The sequence below is a fragment of the Ictidomys tridecemlineatus genome, chromosome 5 (genome assembly GCF_052094955.1).
Source record: "Ictidomys tridecemlineatus isolate mIctTri1 chromosome 5, mIctTri1.hap1, whole genome shotgun sequence".
NCBI classification, from domain to species: domain Eukaryota; kingdom Metazoa; phylum Chordata; class Mammalia; order Rodentia; family Sciuridae; genus Ictidomys; species Ictidomys tridecemlineatus.
The window spans coordinates 6467604-6485647 of NC_135481.1; the positions used below are offsets into that span (position 1 = coordinate 6467604).

Sequence of the window (18044 nt, forward strand, 5' to 3'; positions counted from 1 at the left end):
ACCTGCTTTGGGGCAGAATCTACTTCAGAATCCCAGAGGCCCTGCGGCCCTACCGTGTTACCCTCGTCCCTCGGGAGCCCTCTGTGTCCCTTTCTCTGAGGGACAGGACAACCGGGCCTAGGGAACTAGCGAGGGCCGCCTCCACCAGCACAGATTATGGACAGATTCTTTTGGGGGCCTTGGAGGGGGCAGGCGGGAGAGCCGGGCCCAATTCCAACGCCAGGGGGCGCCGTGGGCGGTCGAGCATCCGTCGGGGGGCGCTGCGGGCGCTGTGCCAGGCCCCGCCCCCAAAGCGGAGGGCTGCCGGCTGGGCGGAGGAGGCCGGTCGGAGGGCGGGGCGAGGCCAGAGGGGCGGGGACGCGAGCCCGCGGGGCGGGGCGGGGGCCGGCGCCGGGCTCCCCCTCCCTCCCTAGTTTTCTTTCTTTCTTTCTCTCCTTCTTGCTCTCTTGTCTTTTCTTTGCCTTCGCAGCCTGCCGAGGGGGCGGGCCTTGCAGCTTTTGTTGCCTGCGGACGGATCCTAGCTGCCCACCCTGCCAGAGTCGGGGCCCAAACGCCGGGAGCTGCACGCGGCTGGGCACGTCCTGAGTCGGACCCTGGACCGGGCTGGGACCGGACGGGCAGACGAGAGCGTGAGCGAGGGGTCGCCCGGCGGCCGTCAGCTCCGGCCATGCCTGGCCGACCGAGTCCCCGCAGTTCTGCTTGGCTGCTGCGTCCCCTCCTCCTACTCCTCTGCGCTCTGGCGCCCGGCGCCCTCGGACCCGCACCAGGTGGGTGGCCGAACCTCCCTGGCCGGCCTGGCCCTACCATCCTCCCCGTTCGCCCAGCCTCGGGTTAGCCCCTACTCATGTCTGCGGACCCCGCTCCGCCTGTGTCTGGTAGCATCCCTCTCCCCTGGTGTCAGGGGTGGGGGTCCCACCAGCAAGGGAGCGGAACCAAGTCTCCGGAGAAACTTTCTCAGCCCTGGATTTAGTATTCGACCCAGATTTTCGTCTGGAATAAGTCCCTTCCACTCTTAGGACTCCAGCTTCCCCACCGCGGGTGCAGAGATGCGCGCATCTCCTCGGGAGAGCTTTTGCTGGTGTGGGCAGAGCGCGGTTTACCCGCGAAGGATTTGGCTTCTCACTCTCTTTAGTCTGGGTCCCTGGGGAGTAGGCTGGCCTTGACGCTGCAGGCGAGGGCGCAGGTCCGAGGTCTACAAGGGTTCCCCGAGGTCTTCAAGGGTTCCCCGCCGCGTTCCCCGACCCCCGCCCACCGCATCTGTGTAGCCTGCCCAGCTCTCAGCTGCGCTGGGGGTCGCGTCCCGCTCTGCCCTTGCATTTCCTGCCTCTCCCTTCCCCAAGTGTGAAGGCGCCGTGAGTGTAGCGGGAGCAGGAGCTTCTTCCTCAGCCCTAGATTAACTCTCCTCGCCCCGCCCGCCCGGCCTCCGACGAACCCCTGGCTCGCATCCAGACTCTTGTTTGGCGATGACCTGCCGGGCAGCCGCGCGCCTGGCTCACACAGAGCAGCTGGCCTGGGAATTTTAGGAACCGGGGGTGTAGGAGAACCTTGGCCGTGTGCTCAGGGAACTCCAGGTCGGATGGGGGCCGGTTGGGTACTGGGGAGAAAGCCCCGACAGACAGGCAATTCGAAGGCTTTGTAGAGGAGGAGGGATTGAAAGGATGGTTGAGTTTTGGATGCACAGGAAGGGTGTGGAGGGGGTGGGGGTCTTCCCTGGGGACATCCGCTCTGAGACATTAGGCTTTCTTTCTGGGGATGGGGGTGACCTTTCTCCCCAAATGGAGAGACTTGTGAAGCTAGAATAGTGTCTAGGCCCGAAAGCAGAGGACATTTAAACCAGATCTTAGAGGTTTAGGAAAGACATTGATGGTAATGGCCAAAGAGTGTTTTAGGGAGGTTTGAATTAGTAGCAATATGCAGGGAGTGGAGAGGGAGCAATCCTTTATAAACACCTACTGTGTGCCATCACTAGTTCTTATTTCTCATCTCATCAACTCTGCAAGACAGAAGATAAAGACCTTTTATGGGTGAGAAAACAGGCTGAAAGAGTATAGTGACTTGCTGGGGTTGGACTCTTGGGCTGCTTGAAGGAATTCTGCTGCTCAGAGCTGATGAGAATGAGCTGGGTGATGGGAATGAGGGAGCAGGAAAGTGATGCCGGAACAGGCGCCCTGGCATCTGTGGGAAGAGTGGTAGAGGGGAGTGGTCAATTGCATAGGATTCTTGTCAGGATTAAGTAAGATATTGAATGTCAGTTGCTTAGTATAGGGCAGAGTAACTACCAAGTAGTGACCATTAATCTGTGAGGCTGATTCAGTAAGATTAGGGAATCTTTGGTGAGTCCTGCAGTTTGGACCTGTTGTCTAGGAGTGGAAATAGGCCAGGTACCCTCTGCCAACTAATCTAGGCATCACCCCCACCTAGTAGTCTATCTCTGGTATCCTCATAGATATGTAGCATGGTCTCCTCCCCATTCTTCTCTCATGATTTCTGATTCTGAGTCTGCTGGTCTCTTTGTCATTTTGTTTGGAGCTTAAGATTTAAGAGCCTGAGGCTGTTGCCATTGAATGGTACCTCTTTTGAGATTAAAGGATACATCTTGGGCCCACTTTTAGGAAAATATATACTGACTTTTTCCACGAGGGACTTGATGGGTTTCTGGGGCTCATTGTATCTCTTCCCATCCCCACATGCTGTATTGGTGGTGTAAGTCCTGTGTTCATGCTCTTCTGTGCATACCAGGAATGGAAGTGGGAACTCAAAGGGGAAGGCATGCATCAACCACATATCCTCCTCCAGTTATTTTTCCTCCTTGGCAGGCACTGCAGGTCATTTGAAGGGCTGGATTGTAACTTGGGTTCCAGATATGGAGGTGAGGGTAAACATAATGTTGGCATTTCTCTGGTTGAAGCTCCAAAGTGACAGTCTGTCACTGAGGGATACTATTCAAAATATTTAACACCCAGTGTGGCAGGAGCTCTGTCCAATCAGAGCAGACCTCCTGACCTGGCAGAACAGACTTGGCCATGACTTGCAGTCCTGCTGAATAGCACCTGCTGCCTTCCCCAGGGAGCTTCTGCGCTGCAGGCTCAGCTCTGTGCAACCCAGTACATACTATGTGTTCAATGGACTAGAACCTGCAATTATCCTTCGTTGTCACTGGGTGGTGCTAGTTTCAACCACCAAGATCTCTGCTGGGGTCAACTGTAGGCAACACTGAGTTTATTTTTTTGCTTACTCTACCCCTCTTTAAAAATATTTTAATGGCAAAACAGTGTAAATTATCATAAAAAATTCAGAAAACAAAATTATTGAAACAGAAGTCACAATCTCCTAGAAGTATTTTTCTCTTTTTGGTTAAAATACATATTAAACCATTAGGCAAAGAGATAAAACAAGTTTTTAAAGAACTAGCTAAGGGGTTTGGGTGTCACTCACCGGACAGGCATTTGTCCTACATGTATAGGGCCCTGAGTTTGATTTCCAGGACTGAAAAAATAAGAAAAGAAAAAGAAATTTCAAAGTATACTTTTGAACTTCTACTAATTTTGAATTATAGCATACCTCAGGCTTACTATGTACCAGTCACTGCTGTAGGCACTCATTTAATTTTCACATAACCAGAGGGTGGGGTATAATTATTATCTTCTCTCTCTCTCTCTCTCTCTCTCTCTCTCTCTCTCTCTTTTGTACTGGGGAATGAACCCAGGGGTGCTTAACCACTGAGCCACATCCCAACCCTTTTAAATATTTTATTTAGAAACAGAGTCTCACTGAGTTGCTTAGGCTGACTTTGAACTCTTGATCCTCCTGGGTCAGCATCCTGAGCCACTGGGATCACAGGTATGCACCACAGTGCCCCACATCTTCCCTATTTTATTGATGGATAAAGCTTGAGTCACTTTACCATGGTCTCACAGCTGTGGGTAATGGAGTGGGTATTCAAATCCATGCAGTCTGAGTCCAGATCACACTGATCCTAAGGCCTCTTACCTGCAGCACAACTCTACTTAGCCCTGTTCACATTTTGCCTATGGTGGTGTGTGCATGCACATGCACTTCGGATAACTCTGCTACTGAGCTCCACCCCCAGCCCCTGTTCACATTTTAACTTAATAAGGATGCTTTTTTTGTAACTCACCTGAAATTTCTGTCTTGCAATATTTGTCCAAGGTCTAGAGCAGGACAGTACAGTACATTCTCAACAGGGCAGTACATTACCCAGGGAGGCAAGGGCATGTGTCCCTCCCTAGGAACACTTTTTTGAGTTGTTGGAGCTATTTCTTCCTCCGGGGTACAGATTCTCTAGGTACATACCTATTCCCCTCCTCCACCCTCATTCATTTGAAGATAATACTATTTGCCTAGAAATGTGCCAGGGAGCTGCTGTTCTTCAGGTCGAGAACTTCAGGTTTGGTTGGCATCGCTGCCCCTGACCTTGAGCTCATCTTTGGCGGCTTCAGCTTGATTGTCCCAGCTGAGGAACCACTTAAAGCCTTGGAATGTAGCTATTGTCTTAATCTCCTTCTCTTTGCCATTTTCACCCTTTACCTGGACTCCCCTCCTTAAGATTTCTGATGTGGGTTCTCCAAGCAGAGGATCAAAGAGATGAAATGGCCTAGCTTATCCAATTACTAAGTGGCACAGTTGGGACCCGAATCCTGATCTGTCTACTTTCAAAGCCCATGCTCTTGTCAATGTATTATTTTGTCACTCTGTCTCATTTCACAAAACAGGTGCCTGGGCTAAGATTGATTCTTGCTGCTTGTTCTCTTCATTTCTAGTTTTCCCCCACTTCTCTGAAGGTCTACCACATGGTACTTACCACCACAATGCCTTCCTCTCTACATATAGCTGAATTTGTACCCATATGTCAGGGGACATCTCAAACGGATCCTCCTTGATGAAGCCTTTCTTCATCCCAGTCTACCTATGGGGTATCTTCTCCCTTGCTTGGGCCTTCCCAGGCTGGGGGTCATGGTACCCTTTGCCCACTTCTCTGCCTTTTGCATTTTTCTGGACTTAAGAGCACCTAATAATCCTGCATAATTAGTTACCAAGGATCACATACCAGATGCTATAGCCAGGCATTTCATAACAGCAATGAGCAAACAAGGCTGGTGGGGACAAAATTTTGTTTTGAAACATGGGATCTCTAGGTCTTTCTCGTTTTTTCCATATTGGTCACAGACTAAGTTTTTACTGAATAAAATAAAACACAAATGTGATGCTAAAGGACAACTTATGGTCAGCCACAGTGTTGGGAACAATAGGGAGGAGTGAGGACTGTGGCAGATAGGGGAGCACAGACCCTCTCTGAAGGGGACTCACTGCTTGACTCTACTTCCAATTCTGCTAGATAGGAATTTAAGCCTGGATGTGTGGATGATAAGGAAAGCTGAAAATTGAGATTTTTTTTTAGAAAGTCATGTGATTTTTAAACACTAGCTACTGATTAAAAAGTTTTCCAATAATGGTACCAGCCAAAACAAACAAAATCAATAAACTAACAAAAACAAGTTTGCAGGCTGTGGTTGTGGAGTTGTAATCGCAGTCACCCTTACTAGTATATCATAGCAGTAAGTCTCCTTAAATCATCCAGCCCTGTGGCTCCCAAATGCCATCCCCTGAAACGGCCCCTTCAGAATTCCTAGGGAGGTTTCGAAAATTACAGAAACTACAGATCTTAGACTCCAGAGCCTCAGATCTGTGGAATCACACTCTCTGGGCTGCGTCCTTGGTGTCTGTAGTTTTTCAAAGCTCTCTGGGTATTGCTGGTCAATCAAGTTCACTCCCAGTGGGAGGTTTCCTAACTTCCCTGATGGTTACAGTTCCCTAAGGCTATTGGTAAAAAAAAAAACATAACTTCCTAGTTATGTTTCCTGGAGATGCTGATTCAGTGAGTCCAGCATAGGGCCTGGGATTTTGTTTTTAAGAAATTCTTGTCCAGGAAGTCTGGAAAATCTTTCCACTCAGGCCCCCTGAAGCTCAGTGGTGGGAAAGACTCATTCAGAGCCCGTGACTCTCAGAGAAGGTTTGCACCACCATGGCAGAAGGGGCAGAAGGCGATATCTTTAGTAGGGGACATGCCATTGGCATGTGCAGGGCATTCTACATGTGGAGACAGATGAAGAGAGGCTTTGGATCTGCAACATGGCCAGGAGGGAGTCTCTGTTAGGCTTGGCCTCCCTTCCCACAGCAGGCAGCAGCAAAGAGCCCTGGGGGGTGTCGTGTGTCCCAGGGATCGTTGTTATGAACAGGATCCCAGGAGCTGGGCATAAACCTAATTTATCTGGGCAGGATCTAGGCTGGAGAAATCTCAGATTGGTGAGTTTCCTGTTTTTTCCCTCTGGGCCCAGGGTTCCCACATCTCCACCAAAGCAGCACTGTTCTGGTATATGTATCCCCATAACATTTCTTTTGAAGATTAGGAATGATAGCCAAAGAAGTTTTGAAAAAGTTGCTTTAATTCAACTTCTTCACACTAGTGATGGAAAAACTGAGCAAGGGACAGACTGCTGAGAATATAGAGTAATAGAAGAGATTGAAGCCACTTGGGAAATTTGGGATCAAGTCTCAGCTCTGCCACTCTTGCTGGGTGGCTTTAGACTAGTCTCTCTACTTTTTTGAGCCTCCCTTTGCTTTCTTGCCTAAAATCTAGTCTAGTAGAACTTACTTCAGGTATCCTAACCTGGGGTCTACAGTCTGAGGGACCATAAAGTCCAGGGATCCATGAACTTGGATGGGAAGATATTACCCTCTTAATTTTTCTAACTACCAAGTGAAATTTAACATTTTCTTCAATTATGGATGTTACCAACAAATCCCAATATTATTAGCAGTACCTGTGATTTTGATACCAATAGAAAAAATATTTTATATATATCAAATGTTTTTATATATAGTATATATTTATAAATATACATGTATATAAAATATATATTTCTTATCTCATTACAGTTGTTGCAGGTATCTTGAAATAAGGTATATGTTCATCACTGCTTCAAAATTACCATAGTTTGATAAACTTGCCATTAAATCTTTTTTTAAAAATAATTTTTAGTTGTCAATGGACCTTTATTTTGTTTATTTATATGCAGTGCTGAGAATTGAACCCAGTGCCTCACAAATGCTAGGCACTCTATAACTAAGCCACAACCCCAACCCCCATTAAATCTTTTTTAATGAATTAATAAAAGACCACACAATTCCATACTCCACTTTTTTTTTTTTTTTTTTTGGTACTGAGGATGGAACCCAGGGCATAATACTATGGGGCGACATCCCCAGCCCTTTTTATTTTTTGAGACAAGCTCTCACTAAGTTGCTGAGGCTGGTCTCAAACTTGTGGTCCTCCTGCCTCAGCCTCCTGAGTTGCTGGGATTACAGGCTTGTGCCACTGTGCCTGGCCTATCCATATTCCATTTTTATAATAACAAACTTTATTGGTACTCCTATATATTTTATCCATTTAAAAACATTGTTCTGGGCTGGGGTTTGTGGCTCAGTAGTAGAGTGCTCACCTAGCACATGCAAGGCCCTGGGTTTGATCCTCAGCACCACAAACAAATAAACAACAACAACAAAACATTGTTCTGAGACAAGGTTCATGGCAAAAAAAAAAAAAAGTTTTAGATACCCTGAAGTCTAAGAGGACAGAGCCACGGGGAGAGGGTTTTTCAAACTGTAAGGGCTTGAGCAGAAGTCTGCAGATTTTTTTTCTACCTTTCTTCAAATGAGCTCTTGCATGTAAAAGAATCCTGAGGTGCTCAGTTGAAATGGTGGTGGTGGTAAGGGTAGAGGAGCCACGCCTGGATAGTCCTCTCCATCTCTTCATCCCAGGAAGCCCTGTGATGCAGAACACTCAGGCACTTGAGAGCACATTTTATAATCTGCCAGACTCATAACAATCAACAATCGTAATATCTTTGTGGTCGGTCAGTGGGCCAGGCACTGCTTTATGTGAAGTAGTTTAGATCATTTAATCCTTACAATAGCCCAAGAGTCTAAATTCTATGATTATCCCCACTCTACAGATTCATTCAACAAATATTGAGAAACAACCAAGTCCAGACACTTCTAGCACTTAAAATCTTCACGAAAGTATATAAAAATTTTTTTATTTGTTCTTTTTAGTTAAACATGACAATAGAATGTATTTTGACATTTTATACATACATGGAATATAATTTCCCATTCTTGTGGTTTACATGATGTAGTTGTGAATGAAGAGTCTTTCTAGAGTTTACATTGGGAGAAGAGGGAGAAGACAAATAGAAAACATAATGAAGGCTGGGCGTGGTGGCACATTCCTATAATCCCAGTGATTCAGGAGGCTGAGGAAGGAGGATTGCCAGTTCATACCAGCCTCAGCAATTTATGAGCCCCGATGCAACTCAGCGAGATCCTATCTCTAAATTAAATATAAAAAAGGGGCTGAGGATTTGGCTCAGTGGTTGAGTGCCCCTAGATTCAATCCCCACACCAAAAACAAAAGCATAATGAAAATGTTAAGTGATACAGTATGTCAGAGTGCTATGGGGAAGGGGGGTGGTAAAGCAGGGAAGTGGGATAGGGAGAGTAGTTGGGATGTTGAAGTGGTCAGGAGAGGACTCACTGAGGAAAATACATTAAGCAAGAACTTGAAGGGAGTGAAGATTTAACCTGTGGAAATCAGGGAAGAATGTTCCAGGGGCAGAGGACAGCAATGCAAAATCCCAAAGCAGGATCATGTCTGGCCTGTTGGACTTCAAGGAATATTGGGAACAAGGAGTGTCTTGGAGGTGAGATTGGAGAAGTATCCTTTCCTAGGGCCTCATGCCATGCTAGAACTTTGTCTTATGTTCTAAGTGAGATGTAAGCCACTGCAGAATTTTGAGCAAGGTAGGACCATGATCTGAATGAATAAATTCTGGTTGCTGTGCTAAAAATTGGCTAATGAAGGGCTCCCTGGGTGGACAATAGTGGAAGTTAAGAAGTTACCCTAGCCTGGGTGATGGTGCAGGTCTGTGATCCAGCTACTCTGGTGGCCAAGGCAGGAGGATCATAAGTTCCAGGCCAGAGTGGACAAATTAGCAAGACCCTGTCTCAAAAACAAACCACAACAGAAAGGGCTGGAGATATAGTTCAGTACTAAAGCACCCTTGGGTTCAATTCCCAATACCAGAATTAAAAAAAAAAACAACACAGAATTTATTGCAATAATCCAGATGGAGAAACTGAGGCATGGAGAGTATTTTTTTTATTGGTTGTTCAAAACATTACAAAGCTCAAGACATATCATCTTTCATACATTTGATTCAAGTGAGTTATGAACTCCCATTTTTACCCCAAATACAAATTGCAGAATCACATCAGTTACACATTCACATTTTTACATAATGCCATATTTGTGACTGTTGTATTTTGCTGCCTTTCCTATCCCCTACTATCCCCCCTCCCCTCCCCTCCCATCTTCCCTCTCTACCTCATCTGTTGTTGTTCAATTCTCTCCCTTGTTTTCCCCCCCCCTTTCCCCTCACAACCTCTTATATGTGATTTCCTATAACATTGAGGGTTTCCTTCCGTTTCCATGCAATTTCCCTTCTCTCTCCCTTTCCCTCCCACCACTCATCTCTGTTTAATGTTAATCTTTTCCTCATGCTCTTCCTCATGGTGAGTATTTGAATCCAGGCATTCTGATGCCAGTGCCATCTCTTTGCTGCACTGGTGACCAGCCAGGACCAGGTCCGCTCAAGACCTAAGCACTGCTTGGGTTTTCTCCCTGCAGGGCGCACAACCGAAGGCTGGGCAGCCGTCGACATCGTACACCCAGTGCGTGTGGACGCTGGGGGCTCCTTCCTGTCCTATGATCTGTGGCCACGTGCACTGCGCAAGCGGGATGTGTCCGCGCGAAGCGATGTGCCCTCCTTCTACGAGCTTCAGTACCGCGGACGCGAGCTGCGCTTCAACCTGACTGCCAACCCATACCTCCTGGCTCCCAGCTTCGTCAGTGAGACACGGAGGCTGGGCGGTCTAGGTCGCTCGCACATCCGGACCCATGTCCAGGCCTGCCACCTGCTTGGGGAGGTGCAGGACCCAGAGCTTGAGGGCGGCCTGGCGGCCATCAGCGCCTGCGATGGCTTGGTGAGTGTTGAGGGCATGCTTGATGCTGGCTGGGTAGTGGGACCCTGGATGCGCCTCCCGCCTTTCCATTGTTTGCCTGGTGGATTTGGTCACCGTGCTTTCCTCTGCCAGCTTCAGTACTCGTGGGCTAAATGAGAATGACAGCCCAGGCCTCACTGTTCTCTAGGACAGGGATTCGTGAAGTTTTATGTCAGCTGGAATCACCCGCAGACCTTGTTTTTAACTGGGTAGGCATGGGATGGGGCCCAAACATTTGAATTTCTGCAAGTGTTTCTGGGGGCATTGAAGCTGCTGGTCCAGAGACCCCACTTGAAGTACCACTGTTTGTTGAGATTAAGCAATCAGTTCATCCTTCTTTGGCTTATCAGTTATGACTCTTCCTTCACAGATCCTTTAGGCCCCCTCTCAGCCTCCTGGCTTTGTCTGGCTTGAAGACAATGCTTTCTACCACCTGCAGCTTTAATTGCCTCCCCTGCTTTGGGCCAAGTATAGCATCTCCCACTCCAGGCAGCATAAGGCCCCTTTCTTCTCCTATTTAGGTGCCCACTATTCCCCTCCCTGCCCCCAAGTGTGAGCTGTGGGGGATGCGTGCACCCTCTTGGCCATCCACTGTTCCTGGAGGGCTCCAGTGTAGATGACTCAGGCAAAAGCCATGGAGTGAGGAGGCAGCGGGCCTAATGACAGGGCAGCCTGCAACACAGGCTGCAGAATGCCTGGGCCTTGGAAGTTCCATCTGTTCAGTTTTCTTGTTTGTGGCGCTTTAGCCCCTCCTCTAACATATGGTTAATTCTGTCAAGCCTGCGCATATGGGTATTGTTCCTACTTTACAAATGAGGAAACAGGCTCAGAGAGGGACTTGCCCCAGGTTACCAGTTATCAGGAGGTGGAGATTGCATTCAAACCCAGTTCTCCAGTCCCTAGAATGGATGCACTCTCCAGCACTTCAGCTCCTTGGCCTGTGTGACCCAGGAGGTAGAACTGGTGCTTCCGAAGGAAGGTTGTTACACCTTTGTCCCTGTTGGAGTCCTGAGTTTCCCAAGTTGGTGGGCTGCCTTGAGGTACTTTCCACTGCCCTCCCTTCTCTGGACTCTGAAAGCTGAGCAGAAATGCCCAAAGCACCTCTGCCAGCTTCCTTTTCTGGTGGACCCTGATCCCAGGGAACAGAATGTTCTGGTGGCTGTGGACATCTTGGTGGGTGTGAGTAGAGCTGCTTTTGGGGTGATTTATTGTCTCGGGGGGACTGAAGGCAGATCAGAAGCTCTGATTGTCTGGGAGGGGGGCACAGTGGCTGGAGATGGTTGTCATGCAAAGAACATGTAGAAGAGCCCAGAGGCCTGGGCTGCCTCACTCCAAATGGCTGTGTGGGATGCTGTAGAAGATGCCATCTTTTCAGATTTGGTTGCAGACTCTTTCTCCCTCCTTATGGTGTGGGTGTGAAGAGCAGCATCCTGGGGGTGGGGCCTCTGAGCTTCACTTTGAAACCTTTGGTTGTGTGGAATGGCAAGAAAGGACATTCCAGGCACAGAGTACTGAGTGAGCAAGGGCTCAGTGGGAGGGAAGCGCTGCGTGTCTGTGGTCAGAGTGAGGTGGTGGGTATGGTGTGGGCTCAACTGGGCATGATGGGCCTTTGGGGCGGTTGGGAAGGGCAGCCAGGTATCAGCCCTCCCTGTGTGACCCCATTCTTCTCCCCCAGAAAGGTGTGTTCCAGCTCTCCAACGAGGACTACTTCATTGAGCCCCTGGAAGGTGTTCCAGCTCGGCCTGGCCACGCCCAGCCCCATGTGGTATACAAGCGCCAAGCCCCAGAGAGGCAAGCTGAACAGGGTGACTCCAGGGCTCCAGGCACCTGTGGGGTACAAGGTATGCTCCTCCTCACAGGTCGTTGCAGGGGAGACACAGAAAGCCGTTTTAGAAGTCTCTTCAAACATCCCCATGCCCAGATCTCCTTGTCCCAGAGGGACCCAGATGGACAGACATATCACCCTAGCCCAAGCCTTTAGATGTCCCAGAGGTCTGTGACATCAGTCCATCAGGCCTGCCCGAGCTGATTCCCCTGAACTGATCCTGTCTGCTCCCACCTCACCTCCCCCTCGTTTTGGGGCTCTCTCTGCGTCCTCCATTGTTGCCTATGGCACCTCTGGCTCTGTCAACCATTCTTCATCGAGTGTCCAGGCCAGGCAGGACCATAACCAGGACCTTCAACAGGGCCACTGGCTAGAAACCTCCCCCTTCCTTCCCCTGCTCCCACTCCAGAATAACTGAGCTCTGTTATTAGGGACCTGAGTGCAGAACCTAGCACTGCCTCTGCAGAGCTTCCGTCATGGTAAGGAGCTGCCCACCAAGGGCTGCTTGGGTTTGGCTCAGCTGGCCCTCCAACCTTAAGCTTCCCATGGCTCAGAGACTCTGTTGCCAGGACAGATGCCCATGAGGCATGTTTCTCAGCTTCAGTTTCCCCAGTTGCATATATATGCTTCCTGGTTTGCTCTGGGGCAGTCTAGGGCAGAGGAGCAGGTCCTCAGTGGGGTCAGCTGGGTCTTGGCCAGTCTTTCCTGGCTGGAGGTTAGGCTATGGGTCTGTGTGTGCTGGGATGCATTAACCTCTTAATAGGGGAGGGCATGACACAGGGAGATGAGGCCCAGGCTCCAGCTTTTTTGGGTCCAGGAGCTCCCCTCAAATAGACATAGTACTTTTTTTCTTTTCTTTTCTTTTTTTTTTTTGAACCCAGCCCTGGGTTCAATTCCCAGCACCTGATACCCATTAGATAAGAGTTTCATCACTGAGCTACATCCCCAGCTCCCAGGCATAGTACATACCAAGCTTATATCTAACATTTTTGTTTGCCTCCAGTATCACCTTTCCATGTAGATTCTTATTTAGGGGAATAATCCTGGGAATCCCAGGATCAGAAGAGAAGGGAAGTGACCAGGCAGACAGCACAGTGATCTGCTATCACAGACCTAGGACAGACCCAGGGGGGCATCCAGGTCTCTGTCTCTGATCCCAGTGCTGTTCCTGCTGTGCCAGAGAGCTCACTAAGAAGAAGTCTTAGAGACATGTGTCCTGGGCCCAGCTAACTCCACCTGTCTGGGGCCCACAGTGTCCCCGGAGCTGGAGCCTCGTCGTGAGCGATGGGAGCAGCGGCATCAGTGGCAGCGGAATCGACCGAGGCGGCTGCACCAGCGCTCTGTCAGCAAAGAGAAGTGGGTGGAGACCCTGGTGGTAGCTGATGCCAAAATGGTGGAGTACCACGGGCAGCCGCAAGTGGAGAGCTACGTGCTGACCATCATGAACATGGTGAGGCTGCAGCAGGCAGCGGCAGTGGCATGGGGGAGGCACAGTGAGTGTTGTTGGGGGTGGATTACAGAGGGGGGTACAGGGCAGGAAGGCTGGCAGGGGGTCACTTGGAGAGAACAACAGCAGAGGACACTGGCCACATGGCTCCTTTAGACATCATCTAGCTGCACAGCATGTTCCCACTGTGTCCTTGTCCACTCAGGTACTAGTCAGAGTGCTGCTATGACAACACAGGGTGTGATGCCATCTTACTGGCTCAGCTGGCATTTGGGGAGATGGGGAAGCCACAACCCTGTGCCTGGCCAGTTCACTTACCTTGCCCTGAACACTCACCTTTCTCCTTTGTATCAAGATCTGTGATAGGTTCTGGGGACACAGACGTGCCCAATCAGACCAGGTCCTGCCTGATACATCAGCACGAAGTAGAGTTGCATCTGTTCAGTTTTGTGGTCTACTAGCTGGTGACCTCGGGGCACATTACTTATCTGTGAAATCGGGATGACAGTACCTTGTGGGATTGGAACACTGTGGACGCTCACGTGTGTGTGTGTGTGTGTGTGTGTGTGTGTGTGTGTGTGTGTGTGTGTGTTTTATTTTTTATTATTTTTATACCTGGGATTGAAACACTGAGCCAAATCCTCAGCCTCCCCACTTTTTAAAAATGTATTTAGATACAGGATCGCTGAGTTGCTTAGGGCCTCCCCAAACTGCCGAGGCTGGCTTTGAATTCATGATCCTCCTACCTCAGCCTCTCAAGCTGCTGGGATTATAGGCATGCTCCACTGCACCCAGCTTTTTATTTATTTATTTATTTTTTTTCTTTTTGTTTCTTGGTGCATTATAGTTGCACATATTGATGGGATTTGTTATTACATATTTATACATGCACACAATATAACAATATAATTTGAACATTATCTCTCCCCACTATTTTCCCCCTCCCTCCCCACCTCTCACCTTTTGATTCCTTTTTTTTTTTTTTTTATTGATGTCACTTTGAATTTTAGAAGATCCACCCCAACCTTTGTTTTCCTTTTTCCTCTCTAGCTTTTGCTTTGGAGAAACATTTGACCCTTAACCTTCTGAGTTTGACTTATTTCGTTTAATATGGTGGTCTCTAGTTCCATCCATTTTCCTGCAAATACCATAATTTCATTTTTCCTTACGGTTGAATAAAACTCCATTGTGTGTATATACCACACTTTCTTTGTCCATTCATCCTTTGATGAACACCTAGGGTGGTTCCATAGTTGATGAGACATTGCTCTTGACCTCACCTCACTTGACAGTTGGTATAACAGAGGCCCTAAGAGGTGACCTACTTGCCAGGTCACACAGCATGGCCAGGTGGAGCCATTTGGGAGCCCAGGTCTCCCCAGTCTTACTTGGGTAGAGCACTGTGGCTGAATGGGGCTAGGAATTCCCAGAGCCACCTACAGAGCCAGGCCCTCCCTCCCAGCTACCCCTTCCCCAGGTGGGCAGGTGGGAGCCCACAGCCCACAGCTGCCAGGCTGCTTCCTGCAGTTTCCTGGAAGAAAGATCTCTGCTTCTGGCATTCTGAGCAGGCCACCTGCTGGGCAGGCTGCCACTCAACCTTTTTTCTGTTTCTTCTCCAGGTTTGGTGGAGGGGAGCAAGGTGAGGGGCATGTGTGCAGCTGGGTGATGTCTAAGGGAACTCTGGGGCCAGTGTCCTGTGCTGCTGCTTCCCCCGCACTAGCCCCTCACCTGCTACAACCCTAAGGGAAGTGCCCTCTGAGCCATCTAGCATCTGACCACCCGATTCATAGTGGGGAAGCCTGGGGCTCCAAGGGAGGGGCTATGGCTGTGCTGTTCTCTACCTGCCGAGCTGCTCAAGTGTTCATCAGCAAAGGCAGCCCTGGGCCAGTTCTTCCTTGACGTGGCCACCTTCTTTGGCTTCTTGTTCCTTATGCAGTAAAAGCTGTAGCCTTCTGTCTGGTATTCTCAGCCCTGAAGGCCCTGCCGAAGCCTCTCTATCTAGCTTGTCGTCTATCAAAGAGGGGAAAGCACTGAAATGCAGGCTGCAGGAGGACAGTTGCTGGACAGCAGGGCCTGGTCAGTTTCTGAGGCCCTGAGGTCCTCTTCTTCCCATTGACGCCACTTGGGGGGCTCAGTCTGAAAAAGCCAGGAGCCTGGCTGTTCACCATCAGTGAATGAGGTTTGTCTCAACTTACCTTTTCTGAGTTCCCCAGGGCCCAGGTCTTGGGCAGAGTAAGACCAGCCAGTCATACAGGTTCCCTCCCGACATCCCCTGGGTGACCATTGTCAGGCATTTTGCTCCAGGGCCTGGCCTCTTTCAGCCTCCTTTATTCAGTTTCGTAGAGTCCACACATTGGCTCTGTGAGCTCTGTCCTGGGCTCATGCTCACCTGCTCTGACTATATCAGGCTTTCCTGAGCTGAAGAGTCCAGCACTGGTGGGAGTCCAGCAGAGTGGGAGCCCCTCTGAGCTCTGCAGTGCTGGATACTTGGCATTCTGCCTGAGAGGTAGGGCCACGGGGCTCATGCAGCCAGCATCTGAGGCAGGCTTGTCTGAGGGCTCCCACTATGAGGCCTGGTAGGTTCGGGGCAGGAGCCTGTGAACATCTGCTACTTGTTTCCTGTTTCACACCTACCTGTCTTCTAAGCTCATCCCATTTTACAGTTGAGGGAACAAAGGTCAGTGAGGCCAACATCACACAGCTAATGAGTGACAGAGCTGGACCTGGGACTTGGGTTCAAGGTTACCACAGTGAGTCTCTTCTACATCATGTACAACCACAAAACTGGGCTCCTAATTAGAATAAGATACACTCCATTTTTGTATAAATAAGTCAAATTATACTCTACTGTCACGGATAACTAACAACAACAACAAAACAACAATTCTCAAGGGCAGGACTTCTCAGAGCCTTCAAAACTGATATGGGTGCTGAGAATCTTCAAGAGAATAGGCAGGCAGCGTTTTCCAAATTTAGAAGAAGTAAGAACAGGGACTGTGAAACAGTCCACCCTCAGTTCTGATCCCAGCTTCCCCCTCTCTTTAAGCCTCAGTTGCTTCATTTGTAAAATGGAGGTAATTATCCCTACTTTAGAAGTAAGAGGGTTAAATGGCATAATGAAGATAGATCTCCCGGCACACGGACCATCCATGCAACACTCAGTCACCATTAACTGCTGCTCCATGTGACCTTGCAGCCTCTCAGCCACATCCAGGGCAGCCTTACTCCTCTTTACTGTAAGCCCCTTCTTCTCTGTGTCAGATCCAGACCTGAGTTCTGGAGCTTAGGTGATTCTCTTCCAAGCATAGCAAGACAGATCTCCCTCCATCCCATTTTAACTCCCAATTCTGTTCATTTTTGCTGAGGTCACAGACCTTTTTGAGGGGCTTTTGTCTTACTCTCTGCTCACTGGGAGCTTGTGGTCACCTTTAACCTCCAGATCATATTTTCGTGAACACTGCCCATCCTTGGCTTATTCTCTTGCCTGTACTAGAATGGGGGCTTGACTTCCCCTGTTCAGTTATCCCCCACGCTAACTCTAGGTTGTTAGCAAACACTTCTTGGTTGAGTTGATCAACCTGTAATGACCCTATCTCTCTACAGTGTCTTCCAGTGCCTTTCTTAACCTCCTTATTTCCTGGCATACAATGAGAACTATTATTTGCGCTGCTCTGTGGTGGTACTAAGCTCTCCCCAGCCCTGGCTCAGGACAGGATGGGTCATTTGTCAGGCAGGTCCTAGCAGACCCTCAGGAACTCCTTGTCCTCTGGAACCACTTTGTTGGGTGCTGGTGCCAAGTTTGCCTGTCTACTGTCTATAGTTTCTGAAAGACTTAGTCTTTTTTTAATCTTTTTTTTTTTTTTAGTTCTAGATGGACACTTTTATTTTATTTATTTTTATTGGTGCTGAGGATCAAACTTAGTGCCTCACAGATGTTAGGCAAGGGGTTTGCCACTGAGCCACAACCCCAGCCCCTGAAAGACTTATTCTTTTGATCTTTTTTTCAGGGTACTTTTTCTCATTTTGTACTGTTTCTTTTATTTTTTTTTAATTGGTTGTTCAAAACCTTACAAAGTTCTTGACATATCATATTTCATACATTAGCTTCAAGTGGGTTATGAACTCCCATTTTTACCCCAAATACAGATTGCAGAATCACATCGGTTACACATCCACATTTTTACATAATGCCATACTAGTAACTGTTGTATTCTGCTACCTTTCTGTACTGTTTCTTTTAAATGAGATAATAATGCATTGGAAATACTTAGCAAGTGCCCAAAATTCATTCGTTCATTCATTCAGCAGATATTTATTGGGAGATAGAATAGAGGCTCCCCAGATGGCATGATGGAGGGTGGAGGCTGGAGATAGGGTGAGAGATGAGATGAGGGGAGATAGAAAGGATGCTGTTCCAGGCTGAGGGCACAGCATGAGTAAAGGCCCTGTGTTAGGAAGAGTCATGGGATTCTGAGAGAAAGAGTGGTTGGAAGCAGCGAGTGAGTGGCATGAGGTGAGGGGAAGCCAGAAAGGAGGGCAGGTGTCCGACCAAAAGGCCCATAGACTAGACTGGGAACTTTTGCCTTACCCTGTGGACTGTGAAGATCATTATCTTAAGGAAGGCATGGTGTG

The 18044-nt window shown here is 48.7% G+C and overlaps 1 protein-coding gene across 2 annotated transcripts in view; it reads left to right on the forward strand.

Moving 5' to 3' along the window:
* The first annotated feature begins 391 nt into the window (after positions 1-391).
* Positions 392-18044, forward strand: part of Adamts7 (ADAM metallopeptidase with thrombospondin type 1 motif 7) — a 46654-nt gene continuing 29001 nt past the window's right edge. For both annotated transcript variants that reach the window (XM_078049155.1, XM_005316864.5), the window contains exons 1-4: positions 392-767; positions 9767-10122; positions 11816-11981; positions 13219-13415. In XM_078049155.1, the coding sequence (XP_077905281.1) occupies positions 668-767; positions 9767-10122; positions 11816-11981; positions 13219-13415 (819 nt within the window). In that variant the 5' untranslated portion in view covers positions 392-667. The remainder of the gene's footprint in view (positions 768-9766; positions 10123-11815; positions 11982-13218; positions 13416-18044) is intronic.